At 41.5% G+C, this 15,956-nt stretch overlaps 1 protein-coding gene across 13 annotated transcripts in view; it reads left to right on the top strand.

Annotated features, from left to right (window-relative positions):
* Positions 1 to 15,956, top strand: part of TLN2 (talin 2) — a 437,549-nt gene that overhangs the window by 266,225 nt on the left and 155,368 nt on the right. For all 13 annotated transcript variants that reach the window (XM_045449534.1, XM_045449533.1, XM_045449530.1 and 10 more), the window contains 4 exons: positions 952 to 1,056; positions 8,397 to 8,552; positions 12,970 to 13,071; positions 13,994 to 14,070. In XM_045449534.1, the coding sequence (XP_045305490.1) occupies positions 952 to 1,056; positions 8,397 to 8,552; positions 12,970 to 13,071; positions 13,994 to 14,070 (440 nt within the window). The remainder of the gene's footprint in view (positions 1 to 951; positions 1,057 to 8,396; positions 8,553 to 12,969; positions 13,072 to 13,993; positions 14,071 to 15,956) is intronic.

The following is a 15,956-nucleotide window of genomic DNA, read 5'->3' as shown; positions in this document are numbered from 1 at the left end:
GTACCCCGTGCATGTACTCTACTTATATCATAAATGATTAGTGGCTCAAGAGTAAAGAAGCTGACAGTTCTACTCTGGGCAGATTTATTATCTTAATCCGTACCTTCTTGCTAAAGGTTACTTAGTCCTTCTGAGAAAAATGTGCATACATTTAATTTTAAAGGCATTATCTTGGTAGCATGGAAACAAGGTGATTTGCTATTAAAATGCACTGAGGAAGAAGCTACAAGTAGCTTCTTTGTCCTGATATTTGTCCTTTGAAGCTTGGAATTTGAAAATTTGTATCTTTTTAAAATCTGTTTTTTTCCCCCTAAAAGAGAGTTGTATGTTCTAGGCCAAGAGTAAAAAAAAAAAAAAAAAAGCCCTATCATCAGCTTTGCCATGCAACAATCACACCAGTGAATCCAGAATATCAGTCGCTTTTGGTACTGAAATGTAAATATAAGTTGAAATAGAAATTTCCTGCGTATAAAACGTATTTTTTACCCTGTCTTGTTTCCAAGCCCTCTAATATGCAGGTATTCATATATCTGGGTCTTTGGGAAACTGCATATTTTGCATGCATGTTAGAATTATACCTGTCCTGGAGAACATTGTTGAAGCTCTCATTGAAAGCATTGCTTCTGAACCTATTGGGATATGGAGTTCTCCAAGAAGTTGATGACACTCAGGGACCCTGGTCTGCCATGCTGCACTGTGGGAACTGCTGTGTATAGTTACAACATCTCTAGGGAGTTTGGGGTCCAGTTCTAGTTAACAAGCCCTGCATTCGAGCTTTCTCTGTGCTCCGGTCCTTGGTCAGCCGGTACATGGGTCACGGAGCGGTCTGTAACACAAAACTCGATGACTGATCATTCCCAGCAACTGTACGTGGCATATACTTAACCACCTCTCCCAAGTCCACCTGCTGGCAGAACTCCAATAACTGATCCTTGCTGCTGTCACTTGTAGGAGCATAAGAACTGTGGAGAGATGAGCGAAATAGAAGCCAAGGTCAAGTATGTGAAACTCGCCCGATCCCTCCGGACGTACGGTGTGTCCTTTTTCCTGGTGAAGGTAAGTGGGCAGGGTGCAGAGGGGGGTTTGCCTCTATCACCTCCGCTATTAAAGTATCTGCTATCAAGCTGGGTTTGTTGTCCTTAGACCCCTAGTATTTGCGGATGAAGCAGCTGGCCAGTGGTGACCAGTTTAGCCATGGGTCAGACATGAAGTGTGTGAGCTCTAAGGCTGGTGAGGGAGCCTGGCCGCCCACAGGCCTCCGGGCACTTGTGTCTTGCCTTGGCACACTGTTGATGGTACAACGTCACCGAAGGGGCACGTTTATGTCTGCTTGTGATCACTCTCCTCTGGAAGTGTTTGACTTTAAGATTACCAAGAACGCCCTGGACTATGTGCAGGCTGTTGATCACTGCATACCGAATTGATGTGGTGAACGCAGCACTTACTTTGTATAATAGACCTGAGCTGGGAGATTTTTTGTGCCGTCAGATCTCTTTTCATGGGAATTGTTTGCCTTCCTAATAGAAGGAAAAAGGTGGGTCTTTGAATTTCAAGACTAAGGCCCTTGATGGGTATGTTCGTAGGTGGCCTGGAAAGTACTCTCATTAGCTTCTTTCCCCCTTGGTCCATCCTGACCTCACATACTCTATTTTAGTCATCTCACTAATAGGTTTCATTGATTTCCACTTGTTTTGCTGTGATTCTTGGCTTCCTGCCTTTTGCCCTTGGCCCTGGAGAAAACTCCACCCTGTGGTGGGGTTTCTCACGTTGCTTTACACAGAGGGGAGTATTACCCACTGAGCTGCAGCTGCTTTCAGGGACAGAAGTCCCAAGGCCAGCGTCAGAGTGATTTAAGGAGGTTGCTCTCCCCACAGCTCAAGAGAACTGGAGAAGAAGAAAGTTATACTGTCTTCTAGGATGTTTGGGGATAGAGATGCTTTTCTTGACTCAACTCCCCACTGGAGGAAGCTGCCTCATTTGGGCTGAGAAGAAACAAAGATGTTACACTGAAAAGAAAGTGATCTGCTTCATGCTGAGGAGTTCCTTAAACTGAACAGCTCTCGGCTTTACACCCGAAAATGCCAGAGCCTTTGCAAATGATGAATGCATAGGTGAATCACTGTGTTTTTCAGAAAAACAATTTAGAAGCTGAATTTTTTATATTTAGTGTGAGTTTGTAACTATCCATGAAGTTTTGAATGGGGCTGACACCTTGTCGGTAAAAATGACTCCATCCCCCAAGACAGCAACAGGAACATAGAGTAAACAGTTACGTGCCAAGGATATCTTACTCAAACCTGTCGGCAGCCCCCTGGAAGAACTACCATAACTTTCTTTTTACAAATGAGAAAAAGAGGCCCCGAAAGATCAAATGAGTTAGCTGGGGCCCAAGGCTAATACCTGAAGGAGGCAGGACTTGAATTGAGGTATCTCTGATTTCAAAGACCTTATTCCCTGCCTTTGCGCTCTGCTGCTTGGCTGAGGTGAGCCCGTTGGAACTGTAGTCACCTGCTCTCATCACCCTAGCTCTTACGTCATCACCATGAACAGATGGCAAGGTCTTCTTGTTATAGAAGAAAAAGCTGCTTTTCATGGATGATTCTGAACAACAGTAGATGACAGCTGAGTCCCAGTACCTAAGAGGTTAAACAGGTTCTCGGCATGTCTGATGCTTTGGCGTCGGTTTCCATGTTCTTGAGTTTTTCTGTAGTCCTTTATGTGTAAAATTCACCTCTTGCGTTCGTATCATTTTCCATTAATACCATCACACTCGATACAGTCAGTTCCAGTGATGTGCATGTAGCTTGGGAAATTTAGGAAAATACGTAGCACACAGCAAACTACACGTAATAATTAGGAAGGGCACTTGAGCAGCAGTTCGAGAAAAAATAAAATGTTCCCCAAGGATAATTTAGGGCCTGAGAAAAATATGCTTATGGTAGTAGAATAATTAGAGACTGAGCACAGATCTTGTTATTGCAAGGTCTTGCAGATTTACACAAAGAAAAACTTCTTTTACAAAAGCTTTTAAGGCAAAATAGGAAAATAATGGAAATTGCCTTTCTCCCTCTCTCTCTCTTCTCCTTTTCTTCTTCCTTTCTTGTCTTTGTTATTTTTTTTTTAAATTAACATCCCTTTGAAGAAAGGCCAGGATCAATTTTCATATGCATGTTAGGTATTCAAATTTTGGTTTTCTTTAGTTTTAATTTTGTGACTTTATCAAAGTGAGCAACCTGCCCACTTTAATATTTTGCCCATTGGTCCTATTTGTACACATTTAAAAATGTTTTCATAATATTTCTTTTTATAAATGTTTATTTTGAGAAAGTGAGCGAGCCTGAGCAAGGTAGGAACAGAGAGAGAAAGATAGGGAATCCCAAGTAGGCTCCACACTCTGTCAGCATCGAGCTGGATGCAGGGCTTGATCTCACAAACTGTGAGATCATGACGTGAGCCAAAACCAAAAGTCAGATGCTTAACCAGCTGAGTCGCACAGGGGCCCCTAAAATTGATCCTAATAAATAGTTTGCATGACCTCAGTTTGCCCTATTTTAAAATTAGTACAGCTGAGGAGTAATTTCATATTATGAATTATGAACCTTAATCAGATCAATAGGTCAAATCAGATGGCCTCATATACAGTGAAATAGCTACAAAAGAAATACAGAAAACAGTCCCATTTACAATAGCATCAGAAACAATAAATTACTTAGGAATAAATTTAGTCAAGAAAGTCAAAGATATACACACTGAAAACTTTAAGGCACTGGTAAAAGAAATTTGAAAATGACACAAATAAATGGAAAGATGTCCCAGGTTCATGGATTAGAACAGTTAATATTATTATTTTTTTAAACATTTATTTACTATTGAGAGACAGAGACAGAGCATGAGCATGGGAGGGACAGAGAGAGGGAGACACAAAATCCAAAGCAGGCTCCAGGCTCTGAGCTGTCAGCACAGAGCCTGAAGCAGGGCTCAAACTCACAAACCAAGAGATCATGACCTGAGCCGAAGTCAGATGCTTAATCGACTAAGCCACCCAGGCTCCCCTAGAACAGTTAATATTATTAAATCAACTATTCACTTAGCATAATTTCAGCCTACAGGTTTGTGTACATGTTATAACAATATACACAGTTATTTTAACTTTTAGAGTTATTTTTAAAATCAGTAAGTTGGTCAAGTAAATGTACAAACGTATGTCAGTGTAATGAATTCATATGTGCGTGTGTAAAGATAAGCACAATCATTTAAGACATAGAATGAAAAGAGGTCCCACATAGAATAGCGCGTGCGTGCACGCACACACGCACACACATTGTATGGCTAAGGGATAGTAAGTTTTTTAAAAGTATAAATAACATAACAGATTTCTTTAGAACCCCAACCTAAACGTGCTATTAATTGTGAAAGAGTTGCATTGGCATAATTTAGGAAGTTAAAAATGAGTGAACAGCTTCTCAATCCTTATTTATATAGGCTATTGGAAATGTAAATAAGTCAATGGAATTACAACTTACGAAACATTTTAATATTGATAGTGAACACAATCATAACCTTAAGATTAATCATAGATATTATCAGAGTGGCTAGATACATTTACAGGTGCTTCTATCATGTTTTCATCCATATCCATAAACATGTTGTCCTAATATTCAGAGCATTATATTTTGTTGTTATAAAAGAAAGTGCCTGGGTGTTGGGAGTCAGGAAGATTGGCCTGGAGTCCAGGAAAGCAGCATACATCTATGTGGGAAACAGCAGAAACTCGTATGACTTTGAGAGCCCTCCATAAGCCCCCTCAGCCTCAATTCCTTTCATCTGAAAACTTGTGTTCATGGCTTGTAGGGTGTAGTGCCTGGAAAGTAAGGATATTTGATAAATTTTAGATTATCCCAGCCCCTTAACTCTGTCCACATCTTCCTTATCCCTGGCTCCTGAATCTTTCAACTTCTAACGGGCTTTTAGCATCCATGATGTAGAACAAGAGTTGAAGTTTTCCAGTAAAGGGCCAAATAGTTCATCTTAGGCTTTGCAGGCCATACTATTCATCTGTGCCCATGTGGCCTGAAAGCAGCCATAGACAAGACCTAAATGAATGAACTTGGTTAGATGCCTGTAAAGCTTTACTTATGGGCTCTGAAATTTGAATTTCATATAATTTTTACATGTCCTATAGTATTGTTCCTCTTGTGATTTTTTTTCAACTGCTTAAAAGTGGAAAATTCACTCTTAACTCTTAGATCATAAAAAAGCAGGCAAAAAGCAGGTGTTAGCCCTGGCTGAGTTTGCTGACTCTGATGTAGAGAATGTCCATAAGCCATATAATGAGTCCATAGGGAACAGCTTTATGTGGCAATATTCTCAGTGGCTAGGAACATATGCTTTGAAAAGAAAGATCTAGATTTGGATTCTGGTTTTGCCACTTAGTTTTACCTTAGGTAAGTTACTTTACCTTCTATCTCTATGCCTGTTGGCTTACCTGTAAAATTGTGACATTTTTATGAAGTTTAAATGAGATAATATAAAAAAAAAAAGAGATTTCCATGAACGGAAGCTATAAATGTCTACAGGCTTCCTCTTTCATTGGCTCCTTTTGCATTTTATCTTGATCTGCTAATCAAAACCCCATGAGCAAGGATAAGGCATTTCCCATGAACTGCAAAGGATCTTGTTTTATTCCAAGAAATTACTGTGGAAACCTGTCTCATTTGTAAATTTGTCTTGAATTTTCCCTGTGGCCCCAACCAGAGCCTTGAGGTGACATACCTGGGGACTGACCCTCTTCTCCCCTTAACTGTAAAAACATCACAGAGGGGCATTCAGAGCCTCTCAGGATCATGAATTAAGTCGAGATAGATTGCCAGCTGCTAGAGAAAAATGGCCAGTGAACAGGATCTTTAACACTGTTTTGCTTTTGAACAGCCATCCGTTTCTTCTATGCCCCTAAAAGAAATATGGGTGCTGATAACAGAGCAGAGCATATAAGCCAGCACTTTGGAACCAAGCCAAGGTAGAATTTTCGTGAGCACAGTTGGATCACAGGTTTAGGCTACATCCAAATCAGGGGCCTAGAGCCAATGCATGCCAAAAGCTTAACCCTCTTGGATCCCCTCACACTTTTCTGAATCTCCCATGTAAAGCCCAGGTGATGTGAGAATCAGCCAATCGCCACACCAGTGGGAAGAGTCAGAAGAGCAGGCTTGACCACAACCAGCCGCCAGGGCTGAGGCCACAGTCATGGTTAAGATGCGCCAGAAAGAGGAGGGGTGGGGCTTGTCAATGAATCCTGCCCCTTCTTGGTAGAATGCGGACTTTCTCCTGCCTCTAAGTTATGCAAGCCCAAGACATCTTCAAAACAAAATCAACCTAATGAGGACCACCTGGAGAGAAGTTTCTACAGAAGTGCAGCTACAGTCCCTGTGTGTGTCTGTGCATGAGAGACCGGTCTTTACTGGGGCCTGCCCGGCCCTTTTGCTTCTGGAGATGAAAGGATGCTGGTCTGTGTAGCGGAAGGTTGGAAAGGCCAGGTGTAGGGTGGGCTGAGAATGGGAGATACAGGGAGGAAGAAGGCGCCTCTCCTAACCTGGAGGCTCTACCGCTGTGGGTTTAAGGCAGGACTTCATAGAAGAACCAACGTGGGTAGCTCTGAGCTGAGTGCTTCTTGATTTTAACTTTCTCCAGCTGCTGTGCATTTTGTGGGCAGGCCCTGAAGCAATTTTATCCTTGACAGTGGTCTCTGGTGCTGGGTTTCAGCATTTTCTGAGTTTCTTCTATCCCCTTCCCCCTAATCATGATCTTCTGACGGAATGCCCACTCTACGTTGTTTGCTTGTTCACTATGATTTCCTCTCCTGTCCAGAGTGAGCTCCTCAGGGGTCAGGGTAATCTGTCACAATTCTGTATTCCCTCACCCCAGAGCCCCTCGCGGGGAGGTGCAGATGGAAAAGGCTGAAAGCAACAGCTGCAAACCATATTTTATTTCATCTCCTCTTCCTGGTCCCAGCAGCTGGGCTCGTGCCAACCCTATGTGACTCACTGCCTAGGACTTCTTCACCTAAATCTCAATGTGGCTCCTGAAGCCAGATTAGACTAACTGGCATCACCCACCCTGCATGGATTTCACCCCTTTGGGAACCAGCCTCTCCTTACGAAGAATCTGACTCTTCTCAGGGTTCGTTTTTTAAGCACCGAGGGCTTCTTCCCCTGCCTTATTCCCTTTCTCAGACACCCACACAGATTCCCAATCTTATTCTCTCCTCCTCCTGGGAGGAAGCTGGAGCTGTGCATTGACCTTCACTGTCAGATGGCTTATGAACTACCGGTGGGGGCTGCGGCCGGGAGGGGTGGGCAGGGTGGATTTTTGTCTTTTCTCTGATTTCACCAGAATACAGTACACTGTTGTAGACAGACCACTTTGGAAGTCAGAGACAGTTTTGAGCTACTCAAATTTGTGTTCAAATCATGGCTTTGCTGCTCACTATTTGCCTTGGACAAGTGGCTGGTCTCTTCATTTGCAAAATGAGGATGATGATCCCAACGTTTGAGGGTTGCCCTGAAAATTAATGGATAATATTAACTACCTAGCACATGTCTATTATTTTAAAATTGCCTATCCCTTTGTATGCATACAGAATTGGTGTGTGCTAATTTGTAAGTGTATTCCTCCGAGAATAATGATTTAGGCGTTGCTAGGTTTCAGCAAATATTTGGGAAGTTGTTTTTTTTTTCCCTGATAACAATAGAAATAAATGTGAAATTATTTAAGGGAAGTTTTAAGTGAATTGATTTTAAATGAAATTTGAAGAATAAGGAAAAAAGCACAAGAAAATTAATACAAATCATTTGAGATGATCATCGTGACCATTTTATCATGTAATGAAATTTTTATTTTTAAATTTTTTTTGAATTTTATTTTAAAAATTTGTTTTTAAAATTTTATTTTATGTAAGATCATGCTATACAAACGGTTTTTACTTTATACTCTATTGCAAATTTATTGCCGTGAATCCAATTGTTTTCCAATCATATTTTCTTAAACAATTTTATGTTTATTTCTTAGAGTGTGCAAGTGGGGGAGAGGGGCAAAGGGGAGTGGAGAGGCAGAGAAAGAGAGAGAATCCAGGCTCCAGACTCAGTATGGAGCCCAACTTAAGACTCAATCCCACGACCCTGGGATCATGACCTGAGCCAAAATCAAGCGTCAGACATTCGACCAACTGAGCCTCCCAGGAACCCCTCCAATCATAGGATTGTTAATGGTTGTAGCATACTTGGCTACTTGACTATATATACCCTGATTTACTCAAGAAATCCCCTGTTGTTGAAATTTTTAGTTGTTTCTAGTTTTTCACTGTGATAAACTGTAGCTATGCTTGGTATTTCCTGTTTCAGGAAAAGATGAAAGGCAAGAACAAGCTTGTGCCTCGCTTGCTGGGCATCACTAAGGACTCGGTGATGCGCGTGGATGAGAAGACCAAGGAAGTGCTACAGGAGTGGCCGCTCACCACCGTCAAGCGCTGGGCAGCCTCACCCAAGAGCTTCACGCTGGTACAGACCGGCAACAGGGAGGACTAACATGGCCTTGGGTGGTTCTGTGGGGCAGGAGAGGGGATGCAAGCCCCTTGAGTTTCTCAGGGAGCAGTGTGGAGAGAGACAGAGGTGGAAATTCAGAGACAGCAGGGACTGGTCCAGTCTTCTAGGTTCCCGATGTTGTGTCTAAGCATGCCCTAAAAGGAAACTTTCTAATGCTCAGAGGCTGATCCAAGGTTCCCTCTTTATCTAGTTGTTTTGGAAGTTCCTGAGCATTGTGACATCTCACTGAGGTGTGTTTTCCCAACCTGCCTAGAAACAGCATGCTGTATAGTGGCAATGGCATAGACTTTGGGGTAGTATTCAAAAGCAGCTGGTCATTTCCCAGTTCTGTACCCTCGCCCGAGTCGCTTGTCCACTCTGAGACTTAATGTCATTAGCTTTAACATGGGGATCATAATATGTGTTTGACAGAGTTGCTAAGATCAAACAAGATGATGATGATAAAATTCTCAGTGTGAAATATGTGGAAAGTAGGGAGAATGTAGTCGTCCCAGGCCTTCAGACCTTAATAGTTGTTAGCAGAGTATAGTTGTGTTGTTACCTTAACTATTGCTACGTTGACATGTGAGAATTGATAGGGCTGTTATTTTGTAGGGCTAGTTGAGTAATAAGAGATATCAGTGTTGAAATTTGTCCATCTCCTTAGCGCTCCTGAAGTGTACTATCCTCCAGCTCTAGTGAAATATCAGCTTGAAATATCAGCTTGTATCTAGGTAAGATCTCCCAATAGGCCATCAAAAAAAAAAAAAAAAAAAAAGTATAAGGAAGGGGTTTTACAGGGAGTCTTTAGTTATCTAGTTTGATCAGTGGTTCATAGACTCTTGCCACTTGGAAGGAATCTTCAGAAAATATACCTTCTTCTATCCTGTAGTCAGTAACAGCTGTCGGTACATGGCCTTTACAAAGGGGTATTCCTACTTAGAGAACTGTATCCTTGTCTTACGTGACAGGAAGTTGTGAATAACTTGTGAAACAGAAAAATCAAGAAATCTATATAACCATGTTATTTATAAGAAACTGCTGAAGGGGTTCAAGGTAGTTGCCTGTGGGAATGGGAGGGGTGGAGAGTAAAGATGGGAATGGCTAGGGCAGGGGCCCACTGTGTTTTATTATATACCTTTTAGTGCTATTGGTCCTTTAAAACTAGGTCCAATTCCCACTTTGTTGAAAACGAAAAGTTACTTTGAAGATAAATAGTGATGAGTTGCAGTAACTACCTCAAGCACAAGAGAGAAAGAATATCATCAATGCTGTTTATTAAAGTTGAATTAAAGTTTGTCACATGTGATATTTCTTTCCACTCCGAGCCTTAATTTAACTTCCAAATGTTGGAGATTCTCCTGTTGTCTTCCTGTTAATGATTTTTAGTTTGATTCTGTTTTGGTTGAAGGACATACTTTGTATAATGTCAAGTCTTAGGATTTTAAGATTTGTTTTCCATCCCAGGATATGGTCCTTCTAGGAGATGTTCCCTGAGTACTTGACAGGAGTGTTCTGTAAATGTCAGTTAAACCTTGTTAGTTGATGGTGTTGTTCCAGTCTTCGGTATCCCAATAAGAATTACAGATCTTTCTATTTCTTTTTTCATCTTTATCACTTTTTACTTCATGTGTTTTGAAGCTCTCTTGGTGCCTGCACATTTAAGATCCCTCTGTCATGTTCATGGAGAGATTGTTTTATCATTATATTCTTCTGTTCCTAATACATTTTTTGCTCTGAAGTCTGCTTTGTCTTGATAGAGCCGTTCATGCTTTTTAAAATTAATGTTTGCGTGATATATCGTTTCATCCTTTTACTTTCAACCTACCTATATTGTACTTGAGATAAGTTTTTTGTAGAGTGCATAAAGTTGGATTGTGCTTTCTTTTAATCCACTTTGTCAATCTATTTTAATTGGCCTATTTAAACCATTTTTATTTCGGTCTAGTTACTGATATGTTAGGGCTTAATGCTACCATTTTATAGTACTTTTCTCTTTATGCTCCCTCTGCTTATTTTTCCTCTGTTTTCCTTCTTTTAGGTTACATAAACATTTTTTAGAGCTCCATTTTCATTTCTTAATAATGTTTCAAGCCTATATCTTTGCTTAGTGTTCTTAGTGATCTAGATATTACCATATACATAAGAAAATCAAAGCCTACAGGTGTGGATACTTACACTTTAAGAAAAGTCTAGAAACTTCACTTCTATTTTGGTCTCTTTACACTCTTCACTTTTTGAATATAACTCTTCAAAGAAATACTTCTGTATCCATTGAACACCACGCGAGATGGTATTAGACCTTCGCTTCAACCATAGAATACAATTAAAGAGAGCTCATGAGGTGAAGGAGAGGTTACTACATTTACTTCTATTTTTATCTGTCCCACTGTTGTTTTCTTTTGAAACTTCCCAGCCTTCTTCTGTTACCAGTTTCTTTGTTTGAAGAACTTCCTTTAGCCATTTTTTAAAGATAGGTAGATTTACTCACAACAGATTCTCTTACTTTTCCTTCATCTGAGAATGTCCTTATTTCCCTTTGATTCATAAAGGATAATTTTGACAGGTATAGTATTTAATATTGACAGTTCTTTTAGCCCTTGAAAAACGTGCTGCTGCTTTTTGGCCTCCTTGCTTTCAGAGTAGAAGTGGTCATTCAAGTTGGTGTTCATTAGTAGATAATGTGTCTCTTCCTTAAGTTGTTGGTATGGATTTATTAGGAGTTATTCTATTTGGATTGTGATCAGCTTCTTGAGTTTGTAGCTGTATCTCTTTAATTTGGGAAATTTTTCAGCCATTATTTCTTTTAATACTTTTTTTGTCCCACATTCTCTCACTGTGGGATTCTGATGATATGAGTGTTACATCTTTTGTTATTGCCCTCCCAGATCCCTGAAGGTCTGGTTTGTAAGTTGTTTGTTTGTTTGTTTGTTTGTTGGCTTTTGTTTAGTCTCTATTCTTTTTACTGTTCAAACTGACTAAATTTTATTAATCTTTTTGTCAAGTTTACTGACTATATGCTCTGTCATCTCCACAGTGTTTACTGTATCACGTGAGTTTTTCTGTTTTGGTTATTACATTTTTTCACTTTCATAATTTTTTTTTAACGTTTATTTATTTTTGAGACAGAGAGAGACAGAGCATGAACAGGGGAGGGGCAGAGAGAGAGGGAGACACAGAATCTGAAACAGGCTCCAGGCTCTGAGCTGTCAGCACAGAGCCCGACGCGGAGCTCGAACTCACGGACCATGTGATCATGACCTGAGCCGAAGTCGGACACTTAACTAACCAAGCCACCCAGGCGCCCCTCACTTTCATAATTTTTATATGGTTCTTTTCACTTGTTTCTTTCTTGAAACCTCCTTTTTGTATCAGGAGAATTTGTAATTGATCGTCGAAACATTTTTTATGATGGTTTCTTTAAAATCTTCATCAGATAATTCTAACATCTGATTCAGCTCAGTATTGGCATCCATTGATGATCTTTTCTTACTCATATCATAGTTGCTTTGGTTCTTGATATGAGTAGTGATTTCTTTTTTTAATTACAGCTGGACATGTTGGTTATTAAGTTAGACTCTTCATCCTCATTTTTATTGTATCTGACAATCACCTTGTTTAGATTTAGTGTGTAGTGTGTGTAGTGTTGTGGCCTCCTTTTGTGGGCTTTGCTTACAATGACAGCTTATTTTCTGAGCCCTGGCAGTGCTATTCTGGATTGCTTTGTTGTGATGCTACTGGGGTTCCTGCTCAAACCCTGATGGTGCTGTTTGGGAAAGTACTTCCTTGGAGCACCCGCTGTCGCTGTGTGGCCTTTGTTGGGGTAGGCAGAAGCCACAGGCCTATCTCTCTGTCTCCCAGTGGGTGGAGGGCGGGAAGACAGAAGGCCTCACTGTGACTGCTGCTGCAAAAGGGACAGACCACCTGCCTGTCTGGGTCGTGGAGCAGGGACTGGGATGCTGGGCTTCTCCTGCTCAGCAGCTGCTGAACACCAGCCCCGGTTTTGAAGCTGGGTTGAGACTCTCAGATAGATCTCTTTTGGGCTTTTCCTCTCCTGGTCCTTTGGCAGGAAAGAACAGATTTTTGAAATCCTGCCTGTTGGAGGTTCTGGGTTTCAGGCACCCATCCTTGAGGCTAATAGATTATAAAAGAAAACTGAAGAACTCCCCAGACAGTGGTTTCTCAAGTACTGTGGTTTCTAGCCAGTCTACCTTTCCAGCTTTCAGAGCCCTTTTACTACTTGTTGAACAAATTTTAGGGTGTTCATTTGTGTTTAGAAGCAAAGAGAAAGGAAAAGTGAGTCTATGTCATCTTGCTCCCAGACCGGACCTGTTCACCTTTAAAACTGCGGAAATATAACATAGTTCTATTTCTTCTAATGCTGTCTTTTCAGGATTTTGGGGAGTATCAAGAAAGCTACTATTCAGTACAAACCACTGAGGGAGAGCAAATATCCCAGCTGATTGCAGGCTACATCGACATCATCCTCAAAAAGGTATTTCATACTGATGCACGTTGGAAAAGCTGCTGTTTTAGAACACTGAATGATGTTGCTCCCTGGGTGGGGAGAGTGGAACCTAATTTGAATTACTTGATTCATGAATTTAATATTAGTGTTCAGATCACTTGCGTGTGCAGTCCTTCGTCTCAAGATCCTACGAGAACTTGCATTTTAGCTACAGTTCATATTTATGTTATTACTGCCAGGTAGTGAACAGTAGTGCCTCACTTAGCTGTTGAATGAGACTAGCTAACCTCTCGGCAGCTTCCTCTCTAGGTAGTTAGGTTATGCCTTCTAGCCTCTTTCGAAACCCAGGTTGAGGGGCGCCTGGGTGGCTCAGTCGGTTGAGTGACCGACTTCGGCTCAGGTCATGATCTCACAGTTTGTGAGTTCGAGCCCCGCTTCGGGCTCTGTGCTGACAGCTCGGAGCCTGGAGCCTGCTTCCGATTCTGGGTCTCCCTCTCTCTCTGCCCCTCCCCCTCTCATGCTCTGTCTCTCTCTGTCTCAGAAATAAATAAACATTAAAAACAAAAAAAAAAGAAACCCAGGTTGAGGGTCTGAAAATATTCTTGGTATTTTTCCTGAAAAATTTTTTTACCAATTTTAACGGGGTTATATGCCATAGCGGCATGCTATGATTGACCACGACTTCAAGATACAGCCCACTGAGATAACCAAGTTCTACCAGAACATCAGTATATCTACTAGAACATCTCTATATTACGTTAAATAATGTATTTCGTATCGCTTTTGTTTTTGTTCACCTATCCCTTCGTCCAATAAAGGAATTTTGGGTAAACCTCAATATTGTTGCTTGTGTCTAGCTCCTTCTAAAAGGTATCTTCAGAGATTCTGGTGTCAAAACCTGCTGACTTTGTGGGTTCTTGTTCTTGTTTTTGGTCTCGTTCTACCTCAGAAACAAAGCAAAGATAGATTTGGATTAGAGGGGGATGAGGAGTCGACTATGCTGGAAGAGTCTGTTTCCCCGAAGAAGTAAGTATTATTAAGAATGCTGGAGAACCCCCTTCTCCCTAAATGGGCAGGTTTCTTCGTGCCACCTCGGGGCTCAGTTACCCTGAAGTCCGAAACATGGCGGAGATGACAGTGGATGAAATAGAGGAGTCTTCTGGAAGTGTGGTCCCCAGACCATCATTTTCAGTGTTGAGTATGTCTTGTGGGAGGAGGCAGCTATGGATTTCAGGGAGACACTGAGCAAGATGTAGTCTTTAACTCCCATCTTTGGACACAGTGAGTATTCGTGAATCCTGTTCTGCAATAGCTCAGTGAAATCTGATAATCTGCGTCATTTTCATCAAAGGCTGGAGAGTGGGCCTCTGTTTAGTTCTGTGCCCGTGGGGCAGGGGTCTAGCCGATGGAGGAGTTACTGTTTATAGAACTCTTACTACGTGCCACGTGTGTCATGAGGCAGCACACATGGTTAAAAACGTGGACTCTGGAGCCAGATTTAAGTGGGTTCAAATCTCAGGTCTCTTTTTTTTCATGTGTGGTCTTGGGGACATTACAAATTTCTTCTGCCCCTTCATCTCAACTGTAAAATGAGAATAAGGATAGTACCACCTTGTAAGTCTTATTTTGATGATTCGGTTGTTAATAAAGCATGTAAAATGATGTCTGGCACATCATAAATATTTCCTGCTCTTATCATCATTTTCAATTCAGAATAGTCTCAATTTAACTTCATTTTATAGGTGAAGAACCTGAGATGTATTAAAATTAAATAACATCTAATTAGCGATACTTTGGGGGAAGTCTGAGCTCTTGCTCCTGTTACATTATGTAGAGCATTATAATAATAAGTCATCTTGTCTACACTCTGTGTATCTAGCATGCTGTCTCCTTTGATCCCAATAACAACCCCCCGATGTAAGAGGTAGACCAGATATCATTGCCAGTTCATGACTGAAGAAACCAAAGCTCGCAGAAGTTACTTGAGATGCATACATGTGGCAGAGTCGGGAGTCAGTTCGGATCTTGTGATGTTTCTTCTAGGACACTGCCAGAAAGTTCTAGCATATTGAAGCATATTGAACTTGCTAAGTCATAATAATTGCATCTCTAACATTTCCACACTCCGTCACTTTATCCCAATTTGCTTCATAATTACCTTGAAGGTGATTTTCCTTGTGTCCCCTATTTTAGTACACAGTTTGGAACCAAACGTGATGTGATGCATTTCACATACTTGCTGCCCTCTTGAAGAACATCTTAAGTCCTTGGAATTACTAATGACTGTAGATGGAAATCAGTAAGCTAGTGCTTTTTGGCAGGGTGAGTTGTTCCCTCAGAGGGCTGTGTTGCACTTGGACTTCTAAGAGCAGCTGAGTAACTGTATGAGCCTAGAGCACTGGGGCCTCTTCTGCCTGGGATTCCTGTAGCCCCTTCCCACTGCCTAGGGCATCACGGTGAGATTTGGTCACAGCAAAGAGGAGGAATGGTCCAGAATGGTCCCCGTCAGAAGAACTGCCACTTTTCCCTGCATCAGACATCAGCTGAGATCACAGACTGCAGATGACTTCCTACTGGAACCCCTATATCTACCCCCCTTGGTGCCAACCCTTCCACTGTCCCTCCATGGATGCCTGCTGTCTGATATCCTAGCATGGCTCATGAATTTTTCCCTGAGCAATAAGGAATGATCTGTGATGGTGGGAAAACCCTAGAAGAGAGGCCTGACTTCTTAGTGCAGCTGCTCACCCAATCTGCCCCCTACAACCCCCCCCCCACACACACACACACTCCCCCAGACTCTCCTTTGCGGGTGTGCCCTCTGGGGTGCCTTGGCAGATCCACCACCTTCATATGCTCAAAGTCCTTTACTTCTCGTTCTAAGTAAATAGCAACAAGTAAAAAGTTAATTT

The sequence above is a fragment of the Leopardus geoffroyi genome, chromosome B3 (assembly GCF_018350155.1).
Source record: "Leopardus geoffroyi isolate Oge1 chromosome B3, O.geoffroyi_Oge1_pat1.0, whole genome shotgun sequence".
NCBI lineage: Eukaryota > Metazoa > Chordata > Mammalia > Carnivora > Felidae > Leopardus > Leopardus geoffroyi.
The sequence above is the reverse complement of the archived record's forward strand: the minus strand, read 5'-3'. Positions and strand labels throughout refer to the sequence as shown.